Below are 22,718 nucleotides of genomic sequence, written 5' to 3'. Positions count from 1 at the left end.
TAAACATAGAGGAGACAAACAAGGACAGGCAAAGGGATTAAGTCGATTACATCGACACCAGTGCGTAACTGGTACTTAACGTTTCTGCCAACTCGCAGTTCTTCTGCTACCTCTTCACACTCCACCATGCTGGCAGGGTGGCTGAATGGGTGCTATGCTTTGCCAAGGGGATCCATAACTATTCACGGCACGGTTGTCATTCAGAATACCTGCATACCCATAAAATACTCATCTAACTGAAGTGAACCTCTAAGTTATGGGGACATAAACAAACCAACACTGGTTGTCAAGTGGTGATGGGAGTACACACACACACACACACACTCATGCATGGACTTCTTTCTGTTTCCATCTAAGAAATCCACTTACAAGCCTTTGGTTGACTTTGGGTTATAGTAGAATACACTTGCCTAAAGTGCCACACAGTGGGACTGAACTGGAACCATGTGGGTGGGAAGTCAACTTCTTACCACATAGCCCGCACCTAAATTTTGTTTTCTCTTAAAACTTTATTATTCTCAGGAGAGAAAAAAGAATGGATGTCACTATTGTTGAACTCCAGGTTCACCTTGATTGACCATACAGGCCAACTGATCTCTATCTTTGGCCATGGACAGTGCACCTAGGCCTGCATTATCCAATAAACCCTTCTTTTCTAAGATGTGTGTGACTTGAAGGAAATCTAGCTATTATTTTTAACAGTGACCATAATTGTGGCTCGCCTGCATCTCAGTTGTTGGCATTGGATCATTGAAATTAGAAGTTATTTAATTTGTTTGTTCTTTTAACATCAATTTGTCCATGCTAGCTTAGGCTTGGGAAATGCAGTTATTTAAGACAAGATTCTGGGACTATTATCTGTTTTCAAGTAAAGGATTAAGAGGTTTATTTTTTGTTCTATACATAGTTAGGTAATACACCAGTAGTGCCTATGGATACATTTATCCCTTAGATGGTTGCATAACCTCTAACTCATAATATATATATATATATATATATATATATATATATATAATATATATATATATATATATATATATAATATATATATATATGTGTGTGTGTATGTTTGTCTCCTTGTCTTGACATCACGTGGTAGTTGTCACCATCATACAAGCAGTGTCCCTCGTGTCCAATCTTCAAAGACATGCCTTGTCATAGGGAAATATTTACCTTGTTTGAAAACAAATGAGGGTTTGTTACAGGAAGAGCATCTGGCCATGAAAAATCATCTGCCTTTGTAAATTCCATATAACCCATGCTTGCATTGAAAAGCAGATTCAAAAATGACAATGATGATGATTACAGAAGATATTTAATATTAGAGTTTAGGTTAAGGTGACAAGCTGGCAGAATCATTACCCATGATGAGTAAAATACCAAGCATCATTGTGTCTGTCTTTACATTCTTAGTTCAAATTCTGATGAGGTCAGCTCTGCCTTTCATCCTTTTGGGGTTGATAAAATATGTACCAGTTGAACACTGGGGTTGATATAATCAACTTAGCCCCACCCTGATATTGCTGGCCTCGTGCCAAATTTTGAAATCAATATTAAAATTTAGGCTTCAGCTAATGCAGGTGAAAGGGTCAGTAGGAGCATTAACAAGGGCCACTGAATGCTATGGGCACTGTCCTTTTCTGCAAATTCAGTAAATATAATATGAAAAAAAGTGTTAGTTTGAAAAAACATTATTCAAAACAAACACATCTTAACGATTACATCCATTCATCTTCTTAACCAGCTGTTCTTGGAAGTGTCATGGGAATAGTCATAAAACACCTCCTCTGTAGGGTCCTAGCAAAAACAACCATTATTGGACTCTTCAGCTGGATTCCTAAGTATGACCAACTGAGACTATGGATATTATTCAACTAACTTGTTCTTGGTCTTCCCCTCGGTCCCCTCGGTTGGTTTCGCCTCGAGAATCTTTCTTGTAACTCTTCCCTGTGACATTCTTGGATATTTGTTCTATTCAGCATAATTCACATGATGGTTGATTGCAGTATATGTCTTGCATTGTTTTAATTTATGCTAATTTATTCTCTCCTAGGAAATGGGCGTAGTCCATGAAGATTGTGCTCAGGAAGGGCAAACTCAGGTATGTAATAATTTGAAGACTTTTTTATAGCTGAATGTTGTAAGCACTAAAACTAATTGAGTGTTTATGCGCATGGCGGTGCCCCAGCTTGGCTACAGCTTGTGAGCTGAAACTAGATGAAATAAAAAAAGTAAAAAATATATATACACATATGTGGCATGTAAAAAGCTCCATTCGAGCATGATCATTACCAGCGTCGCCTCACTGGCACTTGTGCTGGTGGCACGTGAAGAAGCATTCGAGCAAGATCGTTGCCAATGCCGCTGGACTGGCTCCTGTGCAGGTGGTACATAAAAAACACCATTTGAGCATGGCCATTGCCAGTACTGCCTGACTGGCCCTTGTGCTGGTGGTACATAAAAGCACCCACTACACTCTCTGAGTGGTTGGCAGTAGGAAGGGCATCCAGCTGTAGAAACTCTGCCAGATCAGATTGGAATCTGATGCAGCCATCTGGTTCGCCAATCCTCAGTCAAATCATCCAACCCATGCTAGCATGGAAAGCAAACGTTAAACGATGATGTGTATGTGCATAATGAATGAGAGTGTTTTGAATTCTTGTGCTTCTGAGTTGATTCAGTAAGAGTGGTTGTGTTGGTATGTCACTAAATGACCTAGGTAAGCTTTCTGTATTTACATGACATGTCCCTATCTCAAAGAGGTGTGTCTCTGGTTACAAGAATGGTAAGTACTCAGAAGTGCTCTGAAAAAAATGTCCTCTTGAAAATGATCCGGTGAAATTGATGACAGCCTTGAACAATGCTGGGTAATTGGGTCAGAGAGAGAACAAGTGTTTTGTTTCATGTAAAAAGCTTGTCTGGATTATGCTGGTTCATGAGTTGTAGTGTAAAGTGTTATGTGGTTTAGCACCACCACTTGACCTCTTGTGGTAGGTAGTGGGGTTCAGTCTCTTGCAAGGATTTGATCCAAGTTTGAGGGATAGATTATTCAATATGCTGATAAACTGCCCCCTATTGTAGCAATAACCCACAAGTTATTTTTTCTCTCTCATGTCTCAAAGACCAGGAAAGGGTGTAAGTGCTGCTGTTCTTTTACCAATTAAAACACACAAAGAAAATTCTTCACTTAGAAGCTGAGGAAATTCTTTGGTCATTTACTGTGATTGTTATCCAAGTAACTGAATTATATAATTTGTCTGTTGGGTATCCAGAAGAGATAATCATAATGAAATGTGTGTGTGTGAAAAAGAGTGAAGTTTTTTGCTCTAAGGCTGTCTCATCAGCTCTTTGTTTGTCCTGTGTATCACATGAAGCACAGGTCATATTTCCATGCTATTCATGTATCATATATGATACACATCCCCAATGTTTTTCACCCACCAATGTAACTGGTGACTTTTGAAAGGAAATCTTTAATTTCCTCAAAATATATGAATGAAGGGCTAACTAAAAATCTGAAAACAAGCATGGGACATGTAGGACAAACTTATGAAAATGCTTTGGCTAGGCAAAGGATTAAGTTAATTTGTCTTGAGACACGAAGCCTATTTAAGCCAGAGGTTAAACCAATTTCTGTAGTTTTAATCATCTGAAACAGCATTGTTGCCTGTTCAATGCAGGGGTAACCCCTTAACTGTTGCCATGCTGTAGCAACATGAAATGAAGACCTAGCTGAAGAACTCAGTCAGTTCCTTGATCTGAGGTTTGATGCCAAGCCCAATACCCACTGGTGCTGAGATATGTACTCTTACACCATAAGCTATGAACATTGGAAACGGTTTTATGTTTTAGTCCTTTCCTGATGCTATTTCCTATATGTCGACTACTTATCAAGATTTTGGGGAACCTTTAATAAAATATTTGTAGTTTTATGTATCTGTTGGTGCCGATACATTGGAAACCTCACAATATAATTTATCTTGTAACAAGATTATTACGAAGGTTTCAATTTAATCCTAGTGATACTGACCTGCCTGGGGAACTCTTGGTTCTGTAATACAAAGTTTTTGTTTTTAATTGATTGAAATTTAAACCTATCAAAATCTTAAGTGAATTTGTGTTCCAAACACCAGTTTGACAAATTTATTTTGATAAATTCTTCACTATTTTCAAAATTATTTGAAACAAAGACTGTGTATTTCAGCAGAAATATGGTTACAAAAGGTTAATCTACGTATACTTGAGTCTACCAGGCAATCTCAGGTGGGTTGGTGTTTGTAAGTGATAGAAGTGATAGAACTTGATAGAAGTGTGGTAGATATGGCCACAGAGTAGTGTTCAGACAATTGAGAACTTAAATTCCAATTCCTTCGTTGAAGGCCTCTGGCATCAAAAATTAGCTACATCTTTGATACCATGAGTCTTTCTGAATGTGACTATGGCATAAACCTTGGTGCTCCTGAAAGAGCTGTCAAGATAAGACCATTACATAATTCCTTTTGTTTGATATATTTCTGTTTTCCTTTCTCTGTATTTTGTAAGCCATGTAAATGTATGCATTAAGTTACCTTGTGTTTATCAGTTTTTCTGCTATATAAATCATCATCATCATCATTGTTTAACATCCGTTTTCCATTCTAGCATGGGTTGGACAGTTCAACTGGGGTCTGGGAAGCCTGAAGGCTGCGCCAGGCCCAGTCTAATCTGGCAGTGTTTCTATGGCTGGATGCCCTTCCTAACGCCAACCACTCCGTGAGTGTAGTGGGTGCTTTTTATGTGCCACCTGCACAGGTGCCAGACGAGGTTGGCAAACAGCCACGATCAGATGGTGCTTTTTACGTGCCACCGGCACGGGGGCCAGATGAGGCTGGCAACGGCCACAATCGGATGGTGCATTTTACGTGCCACTGGCCACAATCGGATGGTGCATTTTACATGCCACCAGCCCGGAGGCCAGTCGGGGCGGCGCTGGCAACGGCCACGTTCGGATGGTTCTCTTACGTGCCATCGGCACTGGTATCACAGCTACAATTTCCATTGATGTTGATCGATTTTGATTTTGATTTTTTCATTTTCACTTGCCTCAGTAAATATGTATATATTTTAAAATATTTTCTTCCATTCTTCAGGCCCCTCCACGTGACCAAGCAGTGGTCCGTCACTTTATTACATTGATTTCACGCAATAACAAACTTTATGAACTTGGTTAGTATATACATTTTTATATACTTGTATATGTTATATATTTATATGTGTATATGTCTGGGTATGGGTGTGTCTCATATATGTATTGTAGACTGGTCAGCATATTTGAATATTTTGTATGAAATTTCTGTAATAATAAATTCAATTGACTATCTATGAAACAAAAAAAAATAAAACTTAATTTGGGGCTGAATTTTTAAAAGTACAAACAATGTTAATGTGTCTTTTGCTTGCAGTCCACCATGAGGGCCATTTTGGGCTGTTTGTCAAGATTATTACCTTACTTGGAAACAAGTTTGGGTTGTTTAGAAGAAGAATCTGTCTGGCCATGGGAAAATATTATCATCATCATCATCATCATCATCATTTAGCGTCCGTTTTCCATGCTAGCATGGGTTGGACGGTTCAACTGGGGTCTGGGGAGCCCGAAGGCTGCACCAGGCCAGTCAGATCTGGCAGTGTTTCTACAGCTGGATGCCCTTCCTAACGCCAACCACTCCGAGAGTGTAGTGGGTGATTTTATGTGCCACCGACACAGGTGCCAGACGAGGCTGGCGAACGGCCACGCTCGGATGGTGTTTTTATGTGCCACCGACACAGGTGCCAGACGAGGCTGGCAGACGGCCACGCTCGGATGGTGTTTTTATGTGCCACCGACACAGGTGCCAGATGAGGCTGGCAGGTGCCAGACGAGGCTGGCAGACGGCCACGCTCGGATGGTGTTTTTATGTGCCACCGACACAGGTGCCAGATGAGGCTGGCGGACGGCCACGATCGGATGGTGTTTGTTACGTCCCCAAAGCACGGAGGCCAGTCTATGCGGTACTGGCTACGGCCACGTTCGGATGATTTTCTTGTGTGCCACCGGCACTGGTACCACAAGATACAAATTCCATTTATGCTCATCTATTTTTTGATTCGTTTTGATTTGATTTGATTTTCACTTGCCTCAACAGGTCTTCACAAGTGTCACTTGCCTCAACAGGTCTTCACAAGTGTCACAAGAAGGAAGGTATGCACAGGTGGACTGTCTACGTCGCCGGGTCTTCGGATGGTGTCTTTATGTGCCACCGACACAGGTGCCAGATGTGGCTGGCGAACGGCCACGATCGGATGGTTTTCTTGTGTGCCACCGGTACTGGAACCACAAAGATACAAATTCCATTGATGTTCATCTATTTTGATTTGGTTTGATTTTCACTTGCCTCAACAGGTCTTCACAAGTGTCACGCGTGTCACACACTTGCCTCAACAGGTCTCCACAAGTGTCACACACTTGCCTCTGCCTCAACAGGTCTTCACAAGTGTCACACACTTGCCTCTGCCTCAACAGGTCTTCACAAGTGTCATAAGAGGGAAGGTATGCACAGGTGGACTGACTACGTCGCCGGGTCTTTGGATGGTGTTTTTATGTGCCACCGACACAGGTGCCAGGTGAGGCTGGCGAACGGCCACGATCAGATGGTGTTTGTTGTGCCCACAGCACGGAGGCCAGTCGATGCGGTACCAGCTACGGCCACTTCGGATGGTTTTCTTGTGTGCCACCGGTACTGGAACCACAAAGATACAAATTCCATTGATATTCATCTATTTTGATTTGGTTTGATTTTCACTTGCCTCAACAGGTCTTCACAAGTGTCACACACTTGCCTCAACAGGTCTTCACAAGTGTCATAAGAGGGAAGGTATGCACAGGTGGACTGACTACGTCGCCGGGTCTTCGGATGGTGTCTTTATGTGCCACCGGCACAGGTGCCAGATGAGGCTGGCGAACGGCCACGATCGGATGGTGTTTGTTGTGCCCACAGCACGGAGGCCAGTCGATGCGGTACTGGTTACGGCCACGTTTGGGTGGTTTTCTTGTGTGCCACCGGCACTGGTACCACAAAGAATACAATTCCACTGATGTTCATCTATTTTGACTTGTTTTGATTTGATTTGATTTTCACTTGCCTCAACAGGTCTTCATAAGTGTCACAAGAAGGAAGGTATGCACAGGACTGACTACGTCCCAGGTCGGGGCCACGGGTTATGGCCTGACTAGTCTTGCCGGGTCTTCTCATGCACAGCATACTTCCATAGGTCTCGGTCTCTAGACATTTCCTTAGTGAGACCTAAAGTTCGAAGGTCGTGCTTCACCACCTCGTCCCAGGTTTTCCTGGTCTACCTCTTCCACAGGTTCCCTCCACTGCTAGGGTGTAGCACTTTTGCACACAACTATCTTCAGCCTTTCTTGTCACATGACCATACCAGCGCAGCCGTCTCTCTTGCACGCCACAACTGACGCTTCTTAGGTTCAGCTTTTCTCTCAAGGAACTTACACTCTGACGATTATGAACACTGACATTACACATCCATCGGAGCATACTGGCTTCATTTCTTGCGAGCTTACGCATATCCTCAGCAGTCACGGCCCATGTTTCACTACCATGTAGCATGGCTGTACGTACACATGCATCATACAGTCTGCCTTTTACTCTGAGCGAGAGGCCTTTTGTCACCAGCAGGGGTAAGAGCTCTCTAAACTTTGCCCAGGCTATTCTTACTCTAGCAGTTACACTTTCAGCACACCCACCCCCGCTACTGACTTGGTCTCCTAGGTAGCGGAAGCTATCAACTACTTCTAGTTTGTCTCCCTGGAACGTGGCAGAAGTTGGTCTCTGCATATTTCCAGTGTTTATTGCTCCTGAGCATTTGCCACAGACAAAAACTATTTTCCTAGTTAGCCTTCCTTTGACATTGCTGCACCTCTTATGTGTCCATAGCTTACACTTGGTGCATCTTATAGAGTTTCTACCTACACCTTTTTTACAGATCGAGCAGGGCCATCTACCTGAAGGCGTTTGTGATTGATCTACCTTCCTACTTATTAGAACTTTGGTTTTGGCTAGGTTGATTCTAAGGCCCTTCGATTCTAATCCTTGTTTCCACACCTGGAACTTCTCCTCCAGTTCTGATAGTGACTCAGCAATTAGAGCAAGGTCATCAGCATAGAGGAGCTCCCAGGGGCAACCTGTCTTGAATTCCTCCGTTATTGCCTGGAGGACTATGATAAATAGGAGGGGACTGAGGACTGAACCTTGGTGGACCCCAACCTCTACCCGGAATTCTTCACTGTACTCGTTGCCCACCCTCACCTTACTAGCAGCGTCTCTGTACATGGCTTGCACAGCTCTCACCAACCATTCTTCTATCCCTAGTTTCCTCATTGACCACCAGATAAGGGACCGGGGGACCCTGTCAAAGGCTTTCTCCAAGTCAACAAAAGCCAGGTACAAGGGCTTATCTTTGGCTAGGTATTTCTCCTGCAGCTGTCTTACCAGGAATATAGCATCAGTAGTACTTTTCCCTGGCACGAACCCAAACTGCATATCATCTAAGGTAACTCTCTCTCTAATTAGTTCGGCTACAACCCTCTCCGTAACCTTCATTACCTGATCCAGCAGCTTGATGCCCCTGTAGTTATTTGTCTCTAGGGCGTCGCCTTTACCTTTGTAGCAGTTGACTATTATGCTGCTACACCAGTCATTGGGTATGACCCCCTCGTGTATCACCTGGTTAACTATACGGGTGACTAAGCTATAGCCGACACCACCAGATATTTTGAGCATCTCTGCAGTAATTCCTGATGGGCCTGGGGCTTTCCCTGTTTTCATGCTTCTAATTGCCTTATCTACTAAGGAACTGTTAACTCGGATTGCTGGTCCCTCTGTTGGGTCGACATTCGGCAGACTCTCTTTATCCCATTCATTTTCTTCATTCAGCAACCTATCATAGTGGCGTCTCCAAGTCTCTCTCTTTGCACCCTCATTAAGTGCAAGTGAACCGTCCTCCTTGCGAACACATTTCTCTCCTACCACGTCACGATTCTCTCTCACACACTGTCTTGCAACACGAAATACCTCAAGTCTTTCATCCTCACGACGCAGGACATTGGCAAATTTTTCCTTCTCTGCTTCCCCTCTGGCTAGATAGACCTGTCTCCTGGCTTCCCTTCTGGCAGACTGATACACTTCCCTGCTACCACCGTTCTTCCAGGCCTTCCAAGCCTGTTTCTTTTGTCTAATAGCCCTGTCAACAATATTGTTCCACCACCACGTTATTTTGGGTCTTAAGGGGACTTTGCACCAGCCACAGATCTGGTCAGCGGCTTTCAGCAGGTTGTCCCTCAGAAGCGTCCAGTTGTCTTCTACCCCATGCGTAGCTATACTCCCTTCCATTTCGTCTAAAGCTTCAAATAACATATCTCTAATCTCTGTCCATTCGCAGGGTCTTTAAGCTTCCAGACCCTTCTTCTCCATGTTGGTCGTCTTCTAGTCGCCCTCTTAGTCCTGATCCTAAAGTCACTAACTACCAGTCTATGTTGTGGGGTGCATTCTTCACTTGGAAGGTTTTGGCATTTATAAGCAGCCATCTTTCCCTTTTTCTGGCAAGGATGTAGTCGATTTGGCTAGTATGCCGGCCCGATCGGTAGGTGACCAGGTGGCTTGTCGGTTTCCTGAAGTTAGTGTTGCAAATCATAAGACTATTCGCATCGCAGAACTCCAGCAGCCTGGTTCCCTCCTCGTTGCGGGAACCATAACCGTAGCCTCCATGCACGCCATGGAAGCCCCCAGCACGTCGTCCAACATGCCCATTGAAGTCACCAGCCACAAGAGAAGGTCCCTGTCGTTCGTCAATGATGTGGTCTGCAGTAGGGTGTCATAGAAACAGTCTTTCTGTCCATCAGGTAGCCCTGGCTGAGGGGCATAGGCCGATATAATAGTTGCTAAACTATGGTGGAGCACTAATCTAATCTTATTATTCTGTCACTTACTCTGACTACCTCGATTACCTTATCTACCCATTTTTCGGCGATAAGCATGCCCACACCCCCGACTCCGTCAGTATTCCCAGCCCAGAAAATCTTGTACCTCTGTCCTTTGCCTGTGAGGAACCTAGCAGAACCTCCTCTCCACCTCACTTCTTGAATGCAGCATATATCAACCCACCTCCGTTCAAGCAATTCAACTATCTCGCCAGATCTGCCTTTCAGTGTGCCGACGTTGAGGGTGCCAACCCTGAGGCTGTGGGTGGGGGTGGAAGTGGTATTGGTCCTAATAGCGTCATGTACCTGAAAAGAAAACTCGCGTTTGGCAGTATTCATAGACAAACAATGGAACTTAAGTTCAAACCTCGTATACAACACTAAACATATCTTGCAATGACTGAACACTACCTTTTATGGAAGGAGGTGGGGGTGGCGTAAGACTTTGAGTGTATAAGGGAGACAAGGATGAGAAAAATTTAGGACTTCCTGTACCGGTGGTGGGGGTGGGAGGGCGGGTGCACCGCGAAAACCGGGCTAGTAGCTATAAATAAATACCTAAATTTTGCCTAACCTATGGGAGAAGCGTGGACGATAAGGAGCTATAAATTATAAATACATTTATTCTATATCTACGAGGCGTGAGACTGATCGATAAAATAAAATAAAATTAGGGGCAAGCTTTAAGATTAAATATATATTTAACACAAGACATGAGACAACGATATATAATTAAGATGAACTATAGAATTAGAATTATATGTACATATAAAAAAAAAGACACAAGGCGTGAGGCTAAATTTCACAAGTCATAACAATAATACTAATAGAGATAAAACAGGGCTAACTAAAAGATCAGATCAGTTGCAGATAGTTAAGTAGGTACACGGGTTGAAATTAAATATAGATTGCTTAGCTTGGATTCATATTTCGTATTTCGTATTTTCGTAGGGAGTCGGATACCAGTCTGAATTCAAGTGAGGCCGTTGAAATCAGTCGCTGGTTTATATGCATATAGGGTGGCGGAGAAAGGGGGGGGGCGAATGGCGATCGAAAGAGATATAAGACAATTGAAGAGGAACGGGGGGGTCGTGGCCCACCAAGAATCGGCCGGCAGCCATTTCTTCCTTCCTTGGGAGAGAAATAGTTATTAGTAGCTATAAATAAATACCTAAATTTTGCCTAACCTATGGGAGAAGCGTGGACGATAAGGAGCTATAAATTATAAATACATTATTCTATATCTACGAGGCGTGAGACTGATCGATAAAATAAACTAAATTTTGCCTAACCTATGGGAGAAGCGTGGACGATAAGGAGCTATAAATTATAAATACATTTATTCTATATCTACGAGGCGTGAGACTGATCGATAAAATAAAATAAAATTAGGGGCAAGCTTTAAGATTAATATATTTTATAACACAAGACATGAGACAACGATATATAATTAAGATGAACTATAGAATTAGAATTATATGTACATATAAAAAAAAAGACACAAGGCGTGAGGCTAAATTTCACAAGTCATAACAATAATACTAATAGAGATAAAACAGGGCTAACTAAAAGATCAGATCAGTTGCAGATAGTTAAGTAGGTACACGGGTTGAAATTAAATATAGATTGCTTAGCTTGGATTCATATTTCGTATTTCGTATTTTCGTAGGGAGTCGGATACCAGTCTGAATTCAAGTGAGGCCGTTGAAATCAGTCGCTGGTTTATATGCATATAGGGTGGCGGAGAAAGGGGGGGGGCGAATGGCGATCGAAAGAGATATAAGACAATTGAAGAGGAACGGGGGGGTCGTGGCCCACCAAGAATCGGCCGGCAGCCATTTCTTCCTTCCTTGGGAGAGAAATAGTTATTAGTAGCTATAAATAAATACCTAAATTTTGCCTAACCTATGGGAGAAGCGTGGACGATAAGGAGCTATAAATTATAAATACATTTATTCTATATCTACGAGGCGTGAGACTGATCGATAAAATAAAATAAAATTAGGGGCAAGCTTTAAGATTAAATATATATTTAACACAAGACATGAGACAACGATATATAATTAAGATGAACTATAGAATTAGAATTATATGTACATGCTTGGAAATGGGTGAGGCTGGATGACAGGAGGGCATCTAGCTGTAGAAAGTCTGCTTCAGTAAACTCCATCTAACCCATGCAAACATGGAAAAGTGGATGTTAACCCTTTAGCAGTCAAATTACTCTGAAATATTATGCTTATTTAATCAGGTTGTTTTGAATTAATCATGCATTATAGCTCATAGCTTTGAGATTCTGATGATGAGATCATTATTTTTAGGGTGATGTTGTAGGGTAGGTGTGAGAGGCTCAATCAGACCTGTTTGAGCAATAAAACAAATAGAATATCTTGGCCAGATATGGCCGATTTATATGCTAAAGGGTTAAATGTTGATGAAGTGTGTGTGTTGGTGAGGGTGGGTGTCAGTTTGTTTGATATACTGAATGTCTGATGTGGGAGTCAAATGACAGGTTGCAAATTGTTAGTAATCTTTGTGGCACTTGAGAAATTAATTTGTGTTTTGTAAAAGTTTGTGTCCTGACTCTGAGACAGCTGGAAGGGTGGCCATACATTGCGTAAGCAGACACAGAAACTCAGGCAAGCACAAGCATAGGAAAACGTGTGCTCAGGCACAACACTTAGTGGCAAATACTTACACACACACACACACACACACACAGGCACATGCGCACACATAGGCATACACATGCACACTCACAGAGGTGCGCGCACACACACAGGCGCACGTGCACATACACACACACAAATAAGTGCACATATACACACATACACACACATACATGCATACATACATATGCAATGGGTTTCCTATGGTTTTCCTCTACCAAATTCATTCACAAAGTGTTGGCCAGCCCAGTTACTGTGCAGTAAAACTGAACCCAAAATCATCATGAGATTGCAGAGCGAACTCTCTTAACCACACAGCCATACTTTACTTGCACCTTTAGAGAGAAATAGGCTGAATGTAATAATCACTGATTGCGAATATAAAGCAACATGGCCAAGGGAAAAGTACCCTGTTTGAGTAGCATACTGTATACTGGGTACTATTATGGTAGTTTCATAGGTGAGAGACGTAGGTGTTGACTCTAACCCCTCCCCCCAGGTTTTCGCCTTCATCTCTCTCACCCATTTTGCTCCTAACTTAGCTTTCTATTGTGAAATCTGATGACATTTTGAAATGCTTTTTCTGCATGCACCAAGTTTTGTATTTAGATTGCGGGGAAGAAAAGAAGCTTCAAAAACTCTTTGATAGCAATAATAATAATAATGATCATAATAAAAATAATAAAATAAATCAGCTTTAAGTTAAGGAATCTTGATCTTTTTTTTTTTTGTTTTTGTTTTATTCAAAAAAGATTTTTTTCCTATAAACTCCTGTTTGTCAGGGTGGCCACCACCTACCGACACTTTTTATTATATTTGTGTAAATAACCAAGTTAATTTCCTAGCAACTGATCTTAAATGTCTTGCACAGCAGTAACGGTGGTGGTGGTCGTCGTCCTTATATTAGCAGACATTAGTAGTAGTAGTAGTAGTCTTAGTGTTAATCTAACAAAACTCCGTATTTCTCTTTGATGTTAAAATGAAATAAATAAAAAAAATTAAATGCCAGTTCATTTTCTTTATACATTTTTTTTAATGGTTTTTATCTTTACTTATATTACCTGGATAAATATATCTAACTTTTTTATTATTATTAAGGTGGTGAGCTGGTAGAATTGTTAGCAAGCTGGATAGAATGCTTTGTGGAATTTCTGGTTTTACATTCTGAGTTCAAATTCCACTAAGGTTGACTTTGCTTTTCATCCTTTCCAGGGTTGAAAAATTAACTACCAGTTGAACAATGGGGTCAGTGTAATCAGCTAATGCTCTCCCTTCAAAATTGCTGGCCTTGTTCCAATATGAGAAATGATAATTGATATTAGAATTATTATAAAGGCAACCGACTGGCACAGTCATTAGCACATTGGACGAAATACATAGCAGCATTTTGTCTGCCTTTACAATCTGAGTTCAAATTCAGCTACACTTAACTTGGCTTTTCATTATTTCAGGATTGGTGAAATAAGTACCAGTTGAGTATTGAGGTCAACGTAATCAACTAACACTCCACTCCAAAAAAAAATTTAAGCTTTATGCCTCTAGTCGAAAGGATATTATTATTATTATTATTATTATTATTATCATCAAGGTGGTGATCTGGCAGAATCGTTAGCACACTGGATGAAATGCTTAGCAGTATTTCGCCTGTTGCTATGTGTTGAGTTCAAATTCTGCTGAGATCGACTTTGTCTCTCACCCTTTTGGGGTTGATAAATTAAGTACCAATGAAACTCTGAGATCGATTTAATCAACTAGTTCCCTCCCACCAAATTTCAGGCCTTGTGCCTTTAGTAGAAAGTATTATTATTATTATTATTATTTAGTATTTGTTCTGGCTCTTTACAAAAGATTTTGAATCCCACTGAGGTCAGCTTTGTCTTTCATCTCTTCAAGGTTGATAAAATATAGTACCAGTCATGTACTGAAGATGTGTGTGGGTATTACTTAACCTCTTTGAAACCATTATTTTTGTTTTTTGTTGTTATTGGATCATTGTTATTTAATATTTGTTCTGGTTCTTTACATTAAGTGTTCAAATCTTGCCAAGAGCAGTGCTGTTTTTCATCCTTTCAGGGTTGATTTGATCCATTTTTTACTCAACATTGCAGGCCCTGTGTCTCGGTCAGAAAACATTATTTTCATTATTTGTTCTGGCTCTGTATTTGGGGTTAAAATCATCTTGGGGACAACTTTACCTTTTATCCTTCTGGGGTTTACCTTTTATCCTTCTGGAGATTGATAAAGTACCAGTCAAGCATTGGGGTTAAAATAACTAACTTACTCCACTCCCCTTTGAAATTGCTGGCAAAATTGTTACCATGCCCTACAAAATGCTTAGTGGCATTTTGTCTGTCTTTACATTCTCGGTTCAAATTTTGCTGAGGTCAACTTTGTCTTTCATCCTTTGAGTATAAATGAAATAAGTACCAGTTAAATGCTAGGGTCGATGTGATCAACTACTTTTCCTCACCAAAATTCGAGGCCTTCCTTGTGTTTATAATAGAAAAGATAATTATTGTTAATATCGGTGGTGGTTGTGGTGAAATTTAACTTATCTCTAGCCACTTTCTGCTTACTTTTCAAATATTCTCTCCTCTTTTCTCACCCCCCCATGGGTTTGCAGTGCTCCTGTGTACAGAGTACAAAAGGAATCTTCCTGTAGTTGTTGCTATTTGCACACCATTAAGTTCGTTGTTTGGAAGCAAGTTATTATTCTGTTATTAGAAAAATGGTGTGTGTATATGTAGGTGTTTAATACATATACAAATATGTTTTTGGCAATTTTTACACACACACACACCTCCCCTTTCTCTCCACCCCCTACACACCCTTTGTTAGTGGTAAGTATGGGATTGTTTAATAAGCTATGGTACTCTATATTTTCAGTGCATTTGATGGTTCAGTGACACCTCTACTTGAACTATCAGCTTCTACTTAGTCAATCAACTTTTTTTAAAATAGCAGCCAAATTTAAACTGAATCCTATCTCTTTATTATTAAAAAGAAGAAAAGACCTTGAAAGTTACCCTGTGTTTCTGAGATCCTACTTCTACTAAATCCGGTCTGATAACTAATCTTGCTTGCTTCCTTGTTCAGAATAATATTTATTTTCCATTGGTAGTTAACTTTCTCTGAAGTGGCGTGAATGTCAGTATGCTGATGTGTTCTGCTCTAAAAACCATGCTTTGTTATCTTTGTATCACTTTGTACCAATTAACCCTTTAGATACCAAATTTCCCCCCTGAGACTCCCCCCACCCTAGTTCTTTGTTACAAATTCCCTGTTTTAAAGTGATGTGAATTAAAACCTTCCAGCAGAATTCCATGTTAATCTGTAATTATTTTCATTATTAATCCTGTATCTCCTCTACAACAAGAAACCTGTTCTGCGTTCACCCCTCATCTAGCATAAAGCCTCAGGGTTTGTAGTTTTTCAAGCTGCATGGTGCCTTCACTAGTGCTGGTGGAACAAAAAAAAAAAAGGCACCCAGTACATGCTGTAAAGTGGTTTGCATTAGACCGTCAAATGTAGAAACCATGCCAAAGCAGATATTGGAGCATGGTGAGCCCTCTGGTTCTTTGGATCCTATCAGACTGTTCTAACCCATGGTAGCAAAGAACATGGATATTATATGATAGTAATGATGATGAAAAGACGTGTATTTCAACATAAATACATTAATGAAAGGGTTAAACAGATTCATCCTACACTAAAGAGAAGGCGTAGAGATCATAAAACCTAATTTAGAGCTGGTGAGGCCCTGAGCTCTGGGAACCTGTGGGGGCTCTGTTTGGTAATTGTTACTGTTGAACTTGCAAAAATGCTTCCAAGATGCGTAACCTATCTGCATGTAGGTGGGATATTTAAGCATAATTATAAAATTATGAAACCTTACATTCTTGTGTAAATAATAATCTTGCTAATAATTAGGTCTAATATGTTAAGTTAATTGGGTTAAACTAATGAATGGTTCTGACTGAGGCTCATACTTGTAGCTTGTTCAGTTTATGCCCTAAGCTGGCTGTAGTTGTCACTATTTAGTGCTAATTCAATCTTAATCATGTGGGACTATGATCAAAGTCATTCCGGTCGTGAATATCTCATATTTTAAGAGCCATGTTTGATCACATTATCTAGCTCCTGTACTTATTTAACTCCTTTGCCACCATACTCCTGTTGTGACGCAGTCTTGGTTTAAATAAATTTTTTGAAACAATGAAGAATTTTGTAAAATAACTCGATCATTACTCTTTTACTTGTTTCAGTCATTTGACTGCGGCCATGCTGGAGCACCGCCTTTAGTTGAGCAAATCTACCCCGGGACTTATTCTTTGTAAGCCTAGTACTTATTCTATCGGTCTCTTTTGCCAAATCGCTAAGTAACAGGGACATAAACACCAAATTTTAGGCCTTGTGCCTATAACAGAAAGGATTATTACATTAGTATTTAGAATATGAGGTAACATGAAATTTTGTTGAAAATTCATATCACTTTAAAACAACCCTTTTGTATCACAGATCAGGGGCAATCGTAGATGGGCATGAAAAGAGTTAAAATTGCAGGATGTGATTTGAGAAAGATTTGGCTACTATGTCTAGCTGGTTGAGTATTATGTAAAAGTTTGTTTGTTGATACATCAGTTAGTGCAATCAATGTTAGGGTGTTGTCAGTGTTACAGTGTTGTTTTGGCATTCACATTTTTTTGTCTAAGCTCTCTTATCTAGTTCAAATAACTACTGTTGGAAATGTAGTATATTTGTATATAGGTGCAGAGGTGTGGCTGTGTGGTAAGAAGTTAGCTTCTCAACCACATGGTTCCAAGTTCAATCCCTCTGCATGGCACCTTGAGCAAGCGTCCTCTACTATAGCCCTGGGCTAACTAAAACCTTATGGATTTGGTAGGCTGAAATTGAAAGAAGCCAGATATATGTATATGTGTTTGTCTCCTGACACCATTGACATCCAGTGTTGGTTTGTTTGTGTCCCACATAACTTAGTGGTTTGGTAAAAAGAGGCCAGTAGCATAAGTACCAGTCTTTAAAAAAGAATAAGTACTGGAGCTGATTTGTTTGACTAAACCCTTCAAAGCCATTCCCCAGCATGGCCGCAGTCCAATGACTGAAACCGGTAAAAGATGATCATCATCCAGTCATTGCACAGATCACCTTGACACGTTGCCTCCAGTTCAGTGTGCTATTACATGTGGCAGGTCTCCTCAGAGTCCTCACACAGTTGCCTTCTGTAGGTTCAATGTGGTCTGTCAACATTTGTGTACTCATACTTCACACCCCAAGGAAGAATGTCACTGGTGATCTCATCCTTTGCTCTTTGGCAATGTCCAGCAAATCTTATTCTTCTTTCTCTGATGATGTGTAATATTGGTTTCAGATTTTGCCACAAGGCCAGTACTTTTGGAGACAGGGTTAAGTTGATTACATCAACTCAGTTCTCAGCTGGTATTTATTTTATCGACCCCTAAAGGAACTAGACAATGTGCCACACTCCTGTGAATAAAACTCCATTTAACTGGGTGGCATATGTTGGGAACTTGACTTTGAAGTAAGAATTGAAACTATTGTCAGTCAAGCAGACTGGTGCAAAAAGATGTACATATAATGTATCATTTAACATTTTATCTTTCTTTATTTGTAGATGGTAGGAAAGAGGGACCAGTTTGCCATGGAGAAATCAACAAGGAGTCATTTTTAGAGGTAAGTCTTTCTCTCTCTCTCTTTCTTGTGGGTTTTTTCTTAACTCTTTTGACACCTCTAAGATGACCGCCAGACACTGAATGCAAATAAATGAACTGTGATCAGGCTCAATAAAAGGAACCCGAGTTATTGGTTGCAATTACACACTTGAAGTTATTGTTGGCTGAAATTAAATCAGCTTGCAAATACACATTCACTTTACTAAGTTTATACTCCGGCTAAGGCCCAAGCAACTCAAGTGCTGGAGTCGCCACTGATATATATATATATAGTGAAAATAATTAAAGGGCGGGCAGCAGGCTGCCTCGCCGCATACCGAAGGAATTAGAAATGGCAGTCAAAGACTGTTTTTTCCATTTTCTATAAGTGGATTTTCCAAATACGACGAACCCTGCGATTCACATACGCAAAAAACGGAGTAGCATTTTCCAAATACGACGAACCCTGCGATTCACATATGCAAAAAACGGAAAAAACGGAAAAAAAAATATATATATATATATATATTATTTATTTATGTGCCCTTTTCAAGCCTAGCCAGGCTCATGGGCCTGGTTTCTATGGCATATGTGTTACCCCCCCCCCCAGCCTGACAGGATGCCAGTCCATCACAGCATTACTCAAGAAACAGGAAGAAAGAATGAGAGAAATTTGGGGCGAAAGAGTACAACAGGGGTCGCCACCACCCTCTGCCAGAGCTTCGTGGAGCTTTAGGTGTTTTCGCTCAATAAACATACACAACACCCGGTCTGGGAATCAAAACCGCGACCTTCTGACTGTGAGTCCGCTGCCCTAACCACTGGGCCATTGCACCTCCACACACACACATAGATAGATCGGTGTGTATGTGTGTGTGTATATATGTGTATGTATCTCTTATTATAATATATAATATAGGTATATGTATGTGTATATATATTTAAATGCACATGTATACATACACACATGCATCATTTATAAACCACTACTTTCTATTCTTCACCCAGCTCCTCCTTAATTGGTGTTTTTAATTAAACTCTATGCTGTTCTCTTTCAGTCTGCTGCAGCTATGGTGAAGAAGTTTATGGCTAGGGACCCCGAGGAAATGGACTTCAGCGTGATGGCTCTTGCTGAGGATTGAAATCCCTCAAGTACAGCTCAGTACAGAACAATCCATATTTTTTTTTCTCTTTTTTCTGGCAGTCCATTTATAATAAAAATATTGTTTTTTTTTTCTCCTTTTTCCCCCCGTTTATTTTTATTTATTTTCTTTAATTACAAATTCTTCCTTTGTCCTGTGAACTCACCACTGTCCGCATCGATGAAAATCTCCTCATGGATATATCAAATTAAGGGCACTTTCATCATCAGTCACCATGCAGCAGTGGTACCCAGCACTGAGGCAAGGGTTAAACACGCAGCTGTTAAACGTTTAACGAAGATAGTGACTGGCTAAAAAGTATCGTTGTGGCAATATATATGTGTCTGTGTCCATGTATATATATGTGTGTGTATGTGTGTGTATATATATATATATGAACACACAAAAAGTATTGTTGTGGCAATGTGTGTATGTATACATGCATGCATATGTATACATACACATGCATTGCACAATCTGCACATATACATACATATATATAATTGCAGCAGCTATGGTTGCTATGGTGCAATAATTTATTAGTTTATTTGGCTTGTTTGCATGTAACTTAATGTCAGATCTGTCTGTCTAGCTATCTTCAAAGGAGAGGGTCAAGGATTGGTTGGCCGGCCTGTCAGTCTGCCTATCCAGAAAGGAGGGTGGTGAGTCACAGGCTGGTCTGTCTTACTAGAAAGGATGTTGGAGAGCAACATGTTGGTCTGCCTGTCTAGATAGGAGAGTGGAAAGTTATGGGTTGGACTTGCTGTCTGTCTATTTTGAAGTGTGGAGAGTCAAGGATTTGTCTGGCTGTCGAATTAGAGTGGATAGTTAAAGATTGGTCTGTCTGTCTAATTAGGTGAGTGGAGCATCAAAGATTGATCTGTCTGTCTGTCTAATTAGGTGAGTGGAGAGACAGAGTGGTCTGTCTCTCTGTCTAGTTATGATGTTGGAGAGTCATGGATTGGTCTGTCTTGCTAGTCAGGATGTTGGAGAGTCATGGGCTGGTCTTGCTGTCTGTCTATTTTGGGAAGAAAGTGGAGAGCTAAGGATTAGTCTGGCTAGAGTGGAGAGTCAAGGATTGGTCTTTCTGTCTAATTAGGCGATCAGAGAGTCAAGGATTGGTTTGTCTTTCTGTCTAATCAGGTGATCAGAGAGTCAAGGATTGATCTGTCTTTCTGTCTAATCAGATCAGAGAGTCATGGATTGGTCTATTTGTTTCTGTCTAGTTAGGAGGATGGAGAGCCGAGGATTGGTCAGTCTCTCTGTCTAGTCCGATGTTGGAGAGTCATGGGTTGGCTGGTCTGTCTGTCTGCTTAGAAAGGATCCAGGATACACTAGTCATTACATCTATGATTCCCTGTTCTCCTTATGCATTTATTAAGACATAATGTCCAATGGTATATAATTACATCCTTTAACATTGAGTTCAGTTTGATTTCATCCTTCTAGGATTAAAGTATAACCAGGGTACTATCTAGTATAGTGGGTATGGAAGTGGTGATTGAACCAACTGTGTACTCTCCCTAAATTTTTAGCTTTGTTCCTATTATTATTGTGTTCAAAGTTCAAATCTTGCCAAGGGCAACTTTGGCTTTATCCTTTCAGAGTTGATAAATACCAGATGTCTACTGAGGTTGGTATCAACTAATTCCCTCTCCGCAAAATTGCTGGCCTTGTGCCTCAATCAGACACTATTATTATTATTAGTCATATTTCTATCACCACAGATACTACTACACAAAGATATTTTAAATGGCTGAAGCAGTTTAATATTGGACTTAAAAGTACAGTATAGTATTTGAAACCCCCTCCAGTCATCATTCTTGATTCTAAGTTCAAATCCTGCCAAGGTCAACTTTACCTTTCATTCCTCTGGGACTTGATAAAATAAGTGTTTATGGTGTGGTGATGGTAGATTGAGAGTGGTTCATTAAATAAAAAGATAATTGCTTTTTCTCTTCTTCAATAATTACCCTTATTCCTAATTAACTTTTTCCATGATTACAATTGGTGGAATGTTAGCGTTGGCAGAGAGTTGAACTAAATGTTTTACACTCAAATCCTGCCATGTTCAACTTTGCATTTTATCTTTTCTCGGTCTATAAAATAAAGTACCAACAAAATACTAAGGTCGATTTCATCCACTGTGCCCATCTTCCAAAACGTTTGGTATTGTCAGTATTAGGAATAAAATGTGTATGAAAGAAAAATAAGGGCTAGTTTTGTGATTGTGGTATCTGGGGATGATATTGCCACTGCGAGATTCTTACAATGACATACCCCAACCACACCCATCAAGCCACCTTATTTCTTTGGAAGTGGAACAAAGGTTGGATAAATACGACACCCTCCCTGATCGTTTAATTCTATCACCAGATTTTCTTACCTCAAGTTGCCTCCCTTGCCAGAATTGCATTTTTTTTTTAAAGTAAAAATATATATATTTATATATTCCTGTCTCCTCCTTCCCACCGCTAATCCCTTATTGGCCACTCCATCCCCACCTCCCTGGCTGACCAGCTACTCTCCCTGCTCTGACCAGCCACCACCTCGACGTTGTCCGGCCACTCCCACTACCTGCCTGATTGGCCACTCCTCCCACATTGACTGGCTACTGCTTCGATTTGACCCCCACCGTGTGACCACTTCCAAAATGCCATTGTCCACAACATAATTCTTGTTCTGTCTGCTGTCTCCCTGCCATTCCAAATCCTATTTTGTAAATTCCAGCTATGGTTTCTCAACGTCTGTTGCTAACTTCAGGCTTTCACAAATGTATGTGAGATATAATTCCAAGCATATATATATTCTAAAACAAATATATATATATTTTTTTCTTCTTTTGGTAAATAAAGCATTTTGCTTCTGGCTACTACTGTATCTTTGTATTTATTTATTCTCATGGCAGGAAAAGAGAATGGAGAGCAATATATATTCTTTTATTTGTTTCACTCATTTGACTGCAGCCATGCTGGAGCACCGCCTTAAAGGGATTTTTAAAGAAGTCAGCCCCAAGATTTCTTTGTAAACCTGGTACTTATTCTAAAGTCCTCTTTTGCCGATCCACTAAGTTACGGGGACGTAAACACGGACATCGGTTGTCAAACGATGGTGGGGGACAGACACAAAGCCACACAAATATATATATGTATATATATACGACGAGCTTCTTTCAGTTTCCATCTACCAAATCCGCTCACAACGC

At 40.6% G+C, this 22,718-nt stretch overlaps 1 protein-coding gene across 2 annotated transcripts in view; it reads left to right on the top strand.

The window, feature by feature from the left end:
* LOC115213807 (ubiquitin carboxyl-terminal hydrolase) overlaps positions 1-22,388 on the top strand; it is a 75,733-nt gene extending 53,345 nt beyond the window's left edge. The window contains exons 6-10 of one of the 2 annotated variants that reach the window (XR_004999988.1): positions 2,054-2,101; positions 5,130-5,205; positions 18,335-18,393; positions 19,430-20,172; positions 20,209-22,388. Coding sequence is in view for 1 of the 2 variants with exons in the window: in XM_029782677.2 (XP_029638537.1) it covers positions 2,054-2,101; positions 5,130-5,205; positions 18,335-18,393; positions 19,430-19,513 (267 nt within the window). In the remaining variant the exon portion in view is untranslated. Of the gene's footprint in view, positions 1-2,053; positions 2,102-5,129; positions 5,206-18,334; positions 18,394-19,429 lie in introns of both variants that reach the window. The other variant, XM_029782677.2, reaches the window with a different exon arrangement.
* The last annotated feature ends 330 nt before the right edge of the window (positions 22,389-22,718 follow it).

This window comes from Octopus sinensis, linkage group LG7 (genome assembly GCF_006345805.1).
Source record: "Octopus sinensis linkage group LG7, ASM634580v1, whole genome shotgun sequence".
NCBI lineage: Eukaryota > Metazoa > Mollusca > Cephalopoda > Octopoda > Octopodidae > Octopus > Octopus sinensis.
The sequence above is the reverse complement of the archived record's forward strand: the minus strand, read 5'-3'. Positions and strand labels throughout refer to the sequence as shown.